Below are 14,045 nucleotides of genomic sequence, written 5' to 3' on the forward strand. Positions count from 1 at the left end.
TTATATTTACTATAAATAAATAATTTTATAATAGACAACAATAGATTTTTTGAGCCTGCAGACAATGACATTGCTTGCATGAATCAGTCTCACCGAGAAGCAATTAATGGTGAAAACCCTGGTCCTATTCCTTTTGATGTTGAAAAGGAAGCATGGCAAACATTATCAATGGGTAGGCAACTTGGTTTAGTGTTCTCACAACTTGATGATATTGTGGTTAATTTCTTGGTCGAGCAAATCAATTCTGACATGTTGGCTTTCAAGGCTTCAAGCTCCTGAGGTTTTCTTGCTTCTACATTGTTTGGGAAGAACCTCCAATCTCACCAAGGAAGGAAGCTTCTCTCCCTTTTGTTTTGGATTTGGATTTGGATATTCTTCTGGGTCAGCTGGCTCTTATTCATTGTTTCTTTCTTGAAGTTTTCTTAAAGCTTTGAGCTAGAGAAATTCTGTGCTTTGGCCTTCCTCTCCTTTCTTGTGTTCTCTTTGTTGCCCTGAAGCTGTAAGCGTGTTGGGCATTTGGTTCTATGAGGATTTCTCCTTTGCTTCTCTATTTCTTTCAAATTTTTGTGAGAGCTAGCCGTTGTTTTTGGTTCGGGTATTGTAGCTGCTGCATGTTCTTGTTCTGCAGAGTTTGTTGTAGATTTTGTTGCTCCTGGTGTTAGTAGTATGCCCTAAAGCATATCATTTATTATGTATCTTGTATATATTTTATTAATAAAAGGTAATTTCACTTTTCTGTTTATATAATGTATTTATGTGTAATAGAAAATGTCCATTGGTTTTTCTTCCTCCAGTTGCTCCACATTATGGTGTGACAATGTCGAAGCAATGTATTTAGCCAGCAACTCCGAATTTCATTTCAGGACCAAACACATTGAAGTTGAGTTCCACTTTGTTTCGTGATCTTGTGTCTAAAAAGCATCTCCAGATATGATACATTGCATCTAAGGATCATGGCTGATCTTTTGACTAAAGCCATTTCACGTTCAAGACATTATAAATTAATTTTCAATATTGTAATAACCAACAGAAGTATTAAATATATATTAATTTATTTAAAAGATTTTTTTTTTTATATAGATTACTTTCCATGAAAAGACACGTTTTTAATTAATGAGACGAATAAATTATTAATGTCAATAGTTTATTAAGTGAATGATTTAATCTTATTAAATTATTATTTTCTATATATAATTTGTATTTGCATGTGTTTTATCCCAAAAAAAATATCATTTTAATAAAATAGTAAATATTATTGCTTTTAACAAAAAGACACGCTATTTTTAGCTTTTCTCACTTTGTGGGAAACATGATTAAGGGCAAAATAATTAAGGAAAAGGAGCTATGACCTGCCATGTGATTCCATTCAAAACTCATTGTAACTCTTAATGGGTTAATTATAACCCAATACATATTGAAAGATCAAATATTAGCAACTATATAGGAGAGTCTTAAACTATAAATTTGTTGAATTGTTGATTCCAAAGTTAAGGGTATTAAAAAATCATAAAAATACTAAAATTTTAAAATAATATAATTAATAAATTAAAACTAATCAATTTCTGTAAAAAAAAAATTTTTACTTTAACTTCTACAAACTTATTAATTTAACTGATTTTTAATTTTAATATTTTAACTCATGTATTGATTTATATATGTATTTTATGATAACTTAATATTATAGCAAATTATTTGTATTAACTTTTATAATTATATGAATTAATATCCTAATAAATTTAGTAAAAATTATAATGTACGTAATTAATTTGTATTAAAGTGTTAAAAATAAATTAATAGTTAAATTAAATTTCATATGATACAATAAAAAGGAAATAATGATTTTTAAAAAAATTTAAAATTATAAATTAATTTTCGATTATTTTTAATATTGTAACTTAATAGAAAAATATTAAATTTATTAATTTATGTGAAGGAAATTTTTTTTATTAGGAATTATATGAAGGAATCTTTAATATATATAGACTTTAGTTTTTATGAAAAGAGATGTTATTAATGGGACGAATTAATTTATTAATGTGAATAGTTTATTAAGTAATGACTTAACCTTATTAAATTATATTATTTTAGTATGAATAAATATTATTACTTTTCATAAACAGACACGCTCTTAGCTTGCTTTCGCACGTAGTGGAAATACGACACTTACACTGTCTAGACAAATTATAAGAGATGAAAGAAAAAAAATCAATTTTTTACCTTTTATTCTCCCCTTTTAGTTTGAATAAGAAAAGAAAAATAAAATATAAAAGTAAAAACAAAAAAAAAAAATACGTATATAATTTCATAAATAAAAGGCTAGTTTTTCTCTTTAATTTTTATTTTATTTTCAAATTAAAAAAATAAGACTTTTTTTCTTCCTTTATTTTTTATTTTTTTTTATCTAAACCAAAAAAAAATATATTTTTTCTAACTTATTTCACCTTAATTGTTTTAAATTTCTCCTCTTTTTTACTCATCTAAATAGGATATAAAGTAAAGGCAAAATAATTATAGAGCTATCCAAATCTAAAATTGTAGAAGAGCAGAAAAGATTATTTTTGACAAATTAATACATGTAATATTTTTAGTGTTTAATTACAAAATTAAATATAATTCAAAATTATTTTTTAATGTTAAATTTTATTAAAATCATTATTTTCTTTTTATTGTTTTAATATATTAAAAAAATAAATGAATATGTTTTAATTAATTGTATATAAAATTTTAGTTTAATTATTTTTTATCACTTCAATAAAATTTAATTAAATTATAATTTTTATTAATAATTAATATAACCATAAAAGATTAATATAGTTAATAAATAAATAAATGTATTAAATATTAGAGGAATATGATTGAATTATGATACAATATATAATGTTAAATTTATAAATAATTAAGTTAAACTAATTGATGAATTTATTTTATTTTTTTAAAAACTATAGTATTATTATTAATAATATATATTTTTTAAAGGTAGATTGATTGCAAACCCTATAAGGATTCAATAATTTTGGACATAAATAATATCTTTCTTAAAATTAAAATTAATTTTAAAATGTGAGAATCAAAATTAATAAAATAAAAAATGTTTAACTAAAGTTAAAAACTTACATAAATATTTCTATAAAATCATATTGTGCATTTAAGCCTTGAGTTTGGAATTGATATTATATATAAATAGCAGAAAATAATCAAATTATTTTAACCTTTAAAATTTTAAATATTTCTTGTCACACCCAATACGTATTTAATGGGTTTATAAATTTTAAATACCAAATTAAAATATGTTTACAGTGCAATACAAATATTTTTAACACATTTACTGTTACTAATTTATGACGCTGCATATAAAGGATATATTAATAAAAAATAAATTTATCATATTTTAGAGATTATATATATAATTATTTAAATATAAAGATGGAAGGATTATTTTGTTAATAAAATAAAACTTAATGGATTTAACTTTTCAAATTGAAAATAAAGTTAATGATATTTTAGTTATTTTTATTATTATTAACAATGATTGACCAAATTTGGATCAAATCACCAATTTGTTATAAATTGAAAATAGATCAATTAAATTGTAAGTTTTGATAAATTTCATGAACTAACATAGAATTTATTCTAAAATTTTCAATAGGCCAATTCTGTGCTTTTAAAAGTTAGAAAAAATAATTAAAATATTTTTCATCAGCTAGTAAAATTTAAACATGACTTAATAAAGCATGAAATCTACACAATAAAACTATAAACAAAATAAAACTAATCCAAATACCAATTACTTATGAAAATAGAGAGATTGGTATATATATAAAAGAGTAAGATTGGTATATAAAAAAAATAGCAAGATTGGTATAAAAAGAAAGCTCATAAAAATATTGGTTCAAAAAAATTAAATAAGCAAGAATGATATTAAAAAAAAATCAGGAAGATTGGCATTCAAGAAAAGCTCATAGAGAGATTGGTATCACAAAATAAGCAACATTGATATTAAAAAATAAGAAGATTGGTATCAAAAAAGTCCATAGAGAGATTCTTATCAAAATAAATGCGATGAGATAGGTATAAAAAAATAGCAAGATTGGTATCAAAAGAAAGCCATTAAAAAGAGTGGCATCAAAAAATGAGCAAGATTGATACTATAAATAGGAAGATTGGTATCAAAAGAAAGTCCATAGAGAGATTGGTATAAAAAAATAAGTAAGATTGGCATCAAAAGAAAGCCAATAAAATGATTGATATCAAAAAATGACCAAAATCAAAATTGCAAACAAATATAAAGACTGGTATCAAAAGAAAACCATAGAACAAACTTGAATTTAAGTTAAGATTTATTGATAAAGATCATAATTTTCTATATTATATAATAAAAAGGGCTTATATGGTTTGAGCAGATTTTGTTTTAACTTTTATATTACCAATTTTACCTTTATAATTGGTCGTACTCATTCTCTTGTTACATTATTATTTCTTGAATAAAAAATTAAATTATATTTTCATGAAAATTTCAAAAAATTTAAAGAAACTATTTTCTTTAATTTATTCTTTTTTTTTTATACGCTAGGCATTTTGATAGTCGTTCAACAAATTACGGCATTGAACCAAAATCTGCTGCCTTTAATTAGTTTAACTTAATTATTTATATATTTAATATTTGGTTTATAAATTAATTTATATGTATATGTATTGCATTATAATTTAATATTTTAGGAAATTTATTTATGCTCTAATTATATTAATATTTTATGATTATATTAATTATTCTAATAATTATTAATAAGAGATTATAATTTAATTAAATTTTTTTAAGTGTTTAAAAATTATAAAAATAATTAAAAACATATTTTTCGATATTCCTTCTAATATATTAGAACTATAAAAGAAAATTAATGATTTTAATAAAAATTAACATTAAAAAATATTTTGAATTTAAATAATAAAAATACTAAAAGTATTAATTTATTAGAAGGAATCTTTTCTACTTCTCTTTTATTTTTGCAGCCTCCTTAGCTCTTTAACTCTATTATTTCCTCCCTCTCATCGCCGCTCTCCTCTCTCTCTCTCTCTCTCTCTCTCTCTCTCTCTCTCAAACTTAAGCCCTCAACGGCATCGGTTTCCAATCCATCAACTGGAGGTGTGTTTGGTTAATTGTTCTATTATTTTGTTTTTCTCCCATGATGATGTGGGTGATTTTGTTAGTCTTTTTCTCTATAAAATGAAAATAAATTATTTCATCATGTTTCTTCTTGGCATAGAGTTGGATGATTAGATATTTGATTTTAATGATATGAAGAAATTCTCCTTTGAATAGAAAAATGAATGAACATTTTGGCCCACACACTTCTACATTTGATAGTTTTTTTTTTTTTTTTTGCCAATTTTCCAGTCTTCTTTCTGTTAGCTTTATCTTTTTAGCTATATTTGGTTTGCAGTTTTGATTGTTCTGTCTTTGGTTTGTGGGTTTTTGGGGTTTTATTCTTTGCCAGGGCTGGGCATCGGATATGATCTTTGTTTTTTCTCTTGTTTTTTTTTCTTTTTATCATTTTAAATTTTTTGGCATTTTAGCATTAGTTGGTGCACCAAAATCTGTTGATATTTAATATGTATTTAGTAAAATATTTATGACTCTAATTAAGTGACTAAACTATCTTCAAATATATATATATATTTTTCTCATATTAATAATTTTTCATCTTCTTTTATCTAATTAGACTCATATAACTTCTTATTAATCACCTTAATTCAGTAGCTCACATTAAGCCATATATGTAATCCACTTATCTAATTAATTGTATATCTTAAATTAAATATAAATATAGTATTCTTCATCTTATAAATATATATTTTTTATTTTCTTTAAAAATTCATCAAATATTTTACACGTCTCGAAAAATTGCAAGAGATTTTATGAAAATTTTGAAATATTTCAGAGGCTAATCGAGAAATTATAACATTGTACAATGTTAGTAATAGTAGCAACTCCATAAAATGCGCTTTGAGTTTAAACAGCAACACACACCAACTTGGTTGCAAGCATGAGAAAGGCCATGGTCGTGGCTGCTATATCTACTTTTTCGTCATTTCTCAATTGAATCAAGTCTTCACCCAAAATAAAGAATATAAAATTTAACATAGTTTACCGTAAGTTTACTCTACCAAATAAATTTATTATTAAGAAATAATAATTATACGCACTAATTATTTTGTTTGCCCACGAATCATTCAAACAAAACTCACAAAATTCAGCACACTTCTCTATTTCGTGTGCTCTCTCTTCAATACAATAAAATGGTCAATCAACTACACACATATATAGGCCACCAAAAAAAGTTATTCTTTTTAACACTCTAATTATTAAACTTCATAATTTCAATTAAACTTGTACTCTAACGAGTCTGAAGTGACACTATTTTTTCTTTTTCCACAATTCCACTTTATATATTCACATTTTCTAATCTTGTATCATCTTGTCTAGGCAGGTACACCACCAAATGGAAATTTGCACATACATTGGTGCCGACTTACTGGAGGCGGCAGAAAATGGCAAACTTGATCCATTCAAAAATTATGGGGCACCTCTTGATAGCCTACTGTCCCCAAATAAAAACACAATATTGCATATCTACCTTAGCACTCTAGGTGAAAGATCCACCGAGTTTATAGAGGAAATACTTGAAATTTTTCCGCCGCTGTTATTGAAGGTCAATGTCCACGGTGATACTCCGTTGCACATTGCAGCAAGGTATGGGCATGCTGATGCGGCAAAAGTGCTAATCAAACAGGCAAAGGGCTCACCACGGGAAAGCGGAGAAGGGCCAAGAGAGAGGGAAATGAAAGCAGTAAGGAAGATGTTAAGGATGACAAATAAAAATAAAGAAACGGCCTTGCATGAGGCGGCACGAAATGAAAGAAGTCTGGGTGTTGTGGAAGCAATAATGATTCATGAAGATCCAAATGAATTTAAATATTCTGCCAATAATCGTGGGGAATCTCCTCTTTACCTAGCTGTTAAAAATAGATGTAAAGATATAGTTTTTGAACTATTAAGGAATCCCAAATCAAGGTTACTGGCTTATGGAGGTCCCACTGGTAAAACGGCATTACATGAGGCAACAATGTTGCACTTCGGAGATGAGGACTTCAAAGACGAAGGTAGATAAACTCTCTCTCTCTCTCTCTCTCTCTCTCTCTCTCTCTCTCTCTCCCTCTCTCTATATATATATATATGTATGTATGTATTAAGTAGGTGGGTCACTGATTGTGGCTGATCTGAAATCGGCCAAGCTGGATTGCTTTTACTCATTCCTCAGAAAATTGTAGGTAGAATGTGAAAGTGGCACTGAATTTATGATACTAAAAAAAATAATAATAAATAAAATAAGAGGCAGTTCTATTAAACAAAACAGCATCAAAGACTTATGTTTTATTTTAATATTAAAAATTTTAGATAGACTCTTACACATATATAAGAGTTTCTCTTTTTTTCAGCTTTAATATATTTAATTACTTTATTTTATTTGTTTAATTAATAATTTAATTTAACTCAATTCAACTCAATTAAGCCTTTATCCCAACAATTTGGGGTCGGCTATATGGATTCGCTTTCTCCACTCTAAACGATTTTGGGTTAAATCCTTAGAAATGTGTAATGCTTCTAGGTCATGTTGTACTACTCTTCTCTAAGTCAATTTAGGTCTACCCCTTTTTTTCTTTCTATCCTCTAATCTAATGTGCTCTACTTGTTTAACTGGAGCCTCCGTATGTCTACGCTTCACATGACCAAACTACCTCAATCTCCCTTTTCTCATCTTATCCTCAATTGGCACCACTCCTACCTTTTCTCTAATACTCTCATTACGGACTTTATCTAGTCTAGTATGACCACTCATCCACCTTAACATTCTCATCTCTGCAACTCTTATCTTAGACACATACGACTCCTTCAGTGCCCAACACTTATTACCATATAACATAGTCGGTCATATGGCTGTACGATAAAATTTTCCTTTCAACTTATTGGGAATCTTCAACCATCTAGCTTTAATCCTATGACTAACATCTTCCTCACATCCCCCATTTACTTGAAGGACTGAGCCGAGATATTTAAAGTGATTACTTTGGGATAGTACTACTCCATCTAAACTAACTTTTTCCCTATCACTAGTTTGGCCTTCATTGAACTTGCAATGCATGTATTCTGTCTTCGTTCTACTTAACTTAGAGCCATTTGACTCTAGAGTATTTCTTCAAAGCTCTAGCTTTCTATTAACTCCTTCTCGCGTCTCATCTATTAGAACAATATCATCCGCAAACATCATGCACCAAGAAATACTCTCTTGTATATGTTTCGTCAATTCATCTAAAACTAGTGTAAAAAGGTAAGGGCTTTATAGTTGATCCTTGGTGTAATCTAATTGAGATCGGAAAATCTCTTGTGTCCCCTCTCACTGTGCGCACAATAGTAGTTGCTCATTCATACATATCTTTCAACATTTGCATGTACCTAATAGATACCCTCTTTTGTTCTAACACACTCCATAAGATATCTCTTGGAACACTATAATAAGCCTTCTCCAAATCAATAAAAACTATGTGTAGATCTTTCTTCACATCTCTATATTTCTCCATCAAGCTTCTAATGAGAAAGATCGCTTCCATAGTTAAACGACCGAGCATGAAGCCAAATTGATTGAGAGATATAAAAGTATCATGACGTAGTCGATGCTTCACAACTCTCTTCCACAACTTCATAGTATGGCTCATGAGTTTAATTCCCCTATAGTTCGAGCAACTCTGTATGTCTCCCTTATTTTTAAAAATAGGTACTAAAATACTTCTCCTCCATTCATCAGGCATTTTCTTTGAGTTTAGAATCTTATTAAATAATTTAGTTAACCATGCCACTCCCATATCTCCCAAACACTTCCACACTTTAATTGGTATTCCATCGGATCTACAGGCTTTACCCACTTTCATTCTCTTAAGTGCTTCCTTTACTTCTAAAGATCTGATCCTTCTAGTATAATTCATATTCTTTTATATTGTTCTATAGTCCATATTCACTCTATTACTATTTTGACTATTATTAAAGAGATCATTAAAATAATTTCTCCATCTTTCTTTAATGTCCTCATCTTTCACTAACATTTTTCTTTCTTTATCTTTAATGCACCTAACTTAATTGAGATCTTGACATTTCCTTTCTCTCCTCCTTGCTAATCTATAAATATCTTCTCCCCTTCTTTAGTTCCAAGTTTCTCATATAACTTTTCAAATGATTGTGCTCTTACTTGACTAATTGCCTTTTTTGCCTCTTTCTTTGCTATTTTGTACTATTCATATGTCTCATTATTATCACATTTAGGTAATTTCTTATACCATTCTCTTTTTCTCTTCACTGCCTTTTGTACTTTCTCATTCCACTACTATCTCTCTTTTGAGGGTGGTCCATGTCCTTTAGACTCTCCAAGTACTTTTTTAGCTACTTCTCTAATCTTTGATGCCATCTGTATCCACATATCATTAGCCTCCATATCCAGCTTCCATGCTTCGGACTCGAGAAGCTCATTTTTGAACTTCACTTGCTTTACTCCTTTGAACTCCCACCACTTTGTTCGAGTTACACTATTTCTTCTGACCTTACTTGAATTGTTCCTAAACTTGATATCCAAGACCACTAATCAATATTGACTTGTTAAAGCCTCTCCTGGAATGACCTTGCAATCCTTGCATAGAGCTCTATTTGTCTTCCTGGTTAAGAGGAAGTCGATTTGGCTTCTATGTTGCCCACTTTTGAAAGTCACTAAGTGTGACTCTCTTTTATAAAGTAGGTATTTGCTAGTATTAGGTTGTATGCTATCGTAAAATCCAAGATGCTTTTTCCCTCCTCATTTCGACTGCCAAAACCAAAACCTCCCTAAACATTTTCATAACCATGCCTATCACTTCCTACATGTCCATTCAAATCTCCACCAATGAAAACATTCTCTTCATTCGGTATGCTTTGCATTAAATCATCCATTTCTTCCCAAAACCTTTGTTTACTCTCACTATCTAGTCCTATTTGTGGGGCATAAGCACTAACTACATTTATTGTTTCTCCTTCTAGTACTAGTTTTACTAGTATAATTCTATATTCTACTCTTTTCACAGCTATTACAGCGTCTTTCAATGTCCTGTCTATGATTATGCCCACTCCGTTCTTATTTCTCTCATTTCCGGTAAACCACAGTTTGTATCCTGAATTACCCACTTTCTTGCTTTTCTCTCCTACCCATTTAGTCTCCTGAATGCAAGAAATATTCACCCTTCTCCTTTTCAAGGTATCCATAAGCTCCATTAATTTTCCTGTAAGTGATCCAATATTCCAAGTACCAACCCTGATCCTCCTTCTATCATGTTTCTTCCTAATTGGTCTCCTTCTATGATATCTTCTATTGTTTTCTATGTCTATCTTGTGTTCTGTTCCACTATTTGTTCTACTATCTGTCCTATGGACTAACTTCTTTACCCACACCCGTCCATGATATGGGAACCCTTGCTCACTTAAAACCACACTCAGGCGCTGGCATGGCCCGTCGCTTTCGGTGAACGCCCTACACCCTTGCATATTTCTTACTACACCCGAGCTCTAATGTAGCGCGTCGTAAGTAGAGGACGCCCCAACGTTTATATCATTTGAATCCATATCATAAGGTGTGACGAAATTTTTACGCTGGTTGTCACCTACCGCAACCCTCCTCCTTTATTCGAGCTTGGGACCGGCTAAGCACAAACTACTTAGGCGAAGTTTAATTAATAATTTAATTTAATTAATATAAATATAGATATGAATATATAGCGAAAATTTCAAATTTTTATAAAAAAAATAAAGAGAAATCATTCATTGTGAATTTTTCATTATTTTAAGAAAACTTGATAATTAATTAAGATTTTGATATGAATAATTATGAATTTGTTCCTATTGACTTTATTTCAGGGAAGAGAAAGAAGCTATTGGAGAAATACAGATCCATGGCCAAAGAAAAGGACCAAAAAGAACGGACTGAACATTACTCTGGATATACTGGTTAGTTTCTTATTATTTAAAAAAAAAAAACTTAATAATTAATAAATTAAGGATATGATATTAGTAATTATAAATTTGGTCTTTTTGACTTTCTTTCAGTGTATATGATGATAGACCAGCTATTGGAGAAATGGAGTAACTTGGCCAAAGAAACAGATGAAAAAGGATGGACTCCACTTCACTATGCTGCGTACACAAGAAATTGGTTAGCGGTCCACGTGCTATTAAATAAGGATAAATCCACTGCTTACATCGCCGATAAATATTGGAAGAGGACTGCTCTTCACATTGCAGCCTGTCGAGGCTTCCAATACGAAATGGAATTGATTATTTCTGAATGCCCAGATTGCTGCGAACTCACTGACAGTAGAGGCTGGAATGTCATTCATTATGCAGTGATCAGTAAAAATGATGAAGTGCTAAAAGCAGTGCTTCAATTTTCATCATTGATTTATCTTTTATATGGAGAAGATGTTAAAGGAAATACGCCTGTCCATCTATACAAGACTTATCATTCTCGTTTGCCTTCTTTCATAAAAAATGCACATGAAGACAATGATATGTTCAAACATTGGAGAACATTGCACGATCAAATTCAAATGGAAGGAGACTTTAAGGTCAGCCAACTAACATCTTATCATAATATAGATATTACCTTTTGGTTCTTCTTGAAGCAAAATATGCTATGCACTAACCTTTTTTTTTTTTTCAAATCACTATAGTACTGATGAGAACAATTCCAACATTAATGAATAAAAGGAATCAATCAAGAAACTATATATATATTTTTATACCCTTTACAAAGTGTAAGAAGACTAGACTTGAACGTTATTTAGCAAATATGTGGCCTCTTGAGGCTCATCATTAGACTATCTATAATTTATCTATAGTAAAATATGAACAGGGAATCAACTTATAACTAAATCTTTTATATTATTATAAATATTAATTCTGTAGAAATGCAATTAAGCTGTATATTAAAAAAATTGCCAATGTTAAATAAGAGGGAAATGATTATTATACTAATGAGTTTTAGCTCGATAATATCAATTGTGTATTTCTATACTCATATTTTTTATTAAATTTTTTATAATAACTAAAATGATTGTTATCCTAATGAGTTTTGGGTCGATAACATTAATTACAATCATTTAGGTATTAGATTGAATTCTGACTAGAACTTACTGAATAAAAAATAAAGTAATTACTATATTTATAACAGATAAAAAAATTATTATTATTATTATGGATGTGAAGGGAATTTGTGAAATGAATAAAAAAATATGCAATTAAATTTATATATTTGTGAAAGGACATGTAATTATAAAAATATAAAAGTCTAATCACATGCAACTTTTTAAATAATAGATATGAAAATTTATAATATATTCTTATTTTTTGTTAAGATGTCCAAGTAGATAAGCACAAATTTCAATTGATTTCAAATTAAACAAGATTCAAGTCCATTTTATTCATGTGGCCCATAATTTTATTTTATAGAATTAAAATGTTTTTTATTTATTTATTTGATTTTGATTAGTCGTACGAAGTCAAAATCTTATAGTTGGAGAGACAATTCCAATTAATAAGTGAAAAAAAAAAATCTTGCAATTAATTCAATTTTAGAAATATAAGAGCTTATTAGTATATTTTTAACATATTTTAAGAATAAATGATGGTTAATAAAAAAAAAAAGCTTTCTTTCTTTTTAAATAAATATTGAATTGAACAATACAAAAATGGTATCAGTGAGTTGAGAAATGGTACCAAAAGAAATTTATCTTATTATATTTCTAACGTTGTTGCAGAGCGAAAATTTAGCATGGATGAAAGACATTGGCACTGGACCATTGGGGAAAATTGAAGTGCAAAACATAGAAGGGCTAAAGACAAAGAAAAATATGATACGTAAATTTGAAGAAGCCAAAGACTCTTATTTGGTAGCTGCAGCACTTATAGCAACAGTAACGTTTGCAGCGATGTTCACCTTACCAGGAGGTTATACAAGTGATGAAAACAATTTAAAGAAGGGGACTCCTATCTTAAGCGGAAATTCAGCTTTTACAGCATTTATGATATTAGACACTATAGCTATGGTTTTATCCACTTCTTGTGTCTTTATCCACTTTATACTAGTGATGTTAGGATATCTGGAAAGATACTATTGGTTAATAAAATGTGCCTTCAGCTTCCTCTTCTATGCTATGGTAGCAATGGTGATTATATTTGTGACAGGCGCTTATGTAGTTTTAGGACCTTCCTTTGGATATAGCATTTGTGTCTTCGAATTGAGCTTCTTCTGCTTCATATTTTATTCGATCATAAGCGTAACATGGAGTTTATTTCTTTCGGAGGACGATGATGAAGAAGAAGTTAATAGCTATAGACATCAAACATAAACTTTGTGAGTAGTTTTCTATATATTATAAAACTTTTAATTTCATTAATATTTTCATTATTTTAACTATTTTTAATGCACTATTGAAGCTCTTGGCTGACTGGCGGAATCTTGTTCATTGCCCTTCGTTTGGAGCTTCGAGATAAGTTTGAAAAGTTTAGAAAATGGCGGAAGGAGAAAGTCGACTGATTCATCGGGTGTTAATAGATGCCAAGAAAAAGAGACATATGCTTGCTATTACCTCAAGGGATGTAAATGGTGTCTCCCTTCATATGGATGTGTTTAATTTAATTTTCATTTTTATTTTTTCACTTTAAAAACATATACTCATTATTAGCTCAATGGCATATGGGTGGCATGTAATATCTTTTTATTTTAATTCATGTATATATTTACTCAGATTGGAATTTATATTTACTATAAATAAATAATTTTATAATAGACAACAATAGATTTTTTGAGCCTGCAGACAGTGACATTGCTTGCATGAATCAGTCTCACCGAGAAGCAATTAATGGTGAAAACCCTGGTCCTATTCCTTTTGATGTTGAAAAGGAAGCATGGCAAACATTG

General features: G+C 28.9%; 1 protein-coding gene across 1 annotated transcript; it reads left to right on the forward strand.

Annotated features, from left to right (window-relative positions):
* Positions 1 to 6,497: 6,497 nt before the first annotated feature.
* Positions 6,498 to 13,823, forward strand: LOC110651017 (protein ACCELERATED CELL DEATH 6). The gene is made up of 5 exons (XM_058131773.1): positions 6,498 to 7,158; positions 10,985 to 11,074; positions 11,174 to 11,691; positions 12,883 to 13,478; positions 13,562 to 13,823. The coding sequence occupies exons 1-4, from the start codon at positions 6,498 to 6,500 to the stop codon at positions 13,471 to 13,473; spliced, it is 1,860 nt and encodes a 619-aa protein (XP_057987756.1). The 3' UTR covers positions 13,474 to 13,478; positions 13,562 to 13,823.
* Positions 13,824 to 14,045: the final 222 nt, after the last annotated feature.

Source organism: Hevea brasiliensis, chromosome 13 (genome assembly GCF_030052815.1).
Source record: "Hevea brasiliensis isolate MT/VB/25A 57/8 chromosome 13, ASM3005281v1, whole genome shotgun sequence".
Classification (NCBI taxonomy): Eukaryota; Viridiplantae; Streptophyta; class Magnoliopsida; order Malpighiales; family Euphorbiaceae; genus Hevea; species Hevea brasiliensis.

Coding starts and splice junctions, on each gene's coding strand:
- LOC110651017 (XM_058131773.1), top strand. CDS start 6,498: ATGGAAATTTGCACATACATTGGTGCCGACTTACTGGAGGCGGCAGAA. Junction 7,159..10,984: donor TGAGGACTTCAAAGACGAAG/GTAGATAAACTC, acceptor ACTTTATTTCAG/GGAAGAGAAAGAAGCTATTG. Junction 11,692..12,882: donor AAATGGAAGGAGACTTTAAG/GTCAGCCAACTA, acceptor ACGTTGTTGCAG/AGCGAAAATTTAGCATGGAT.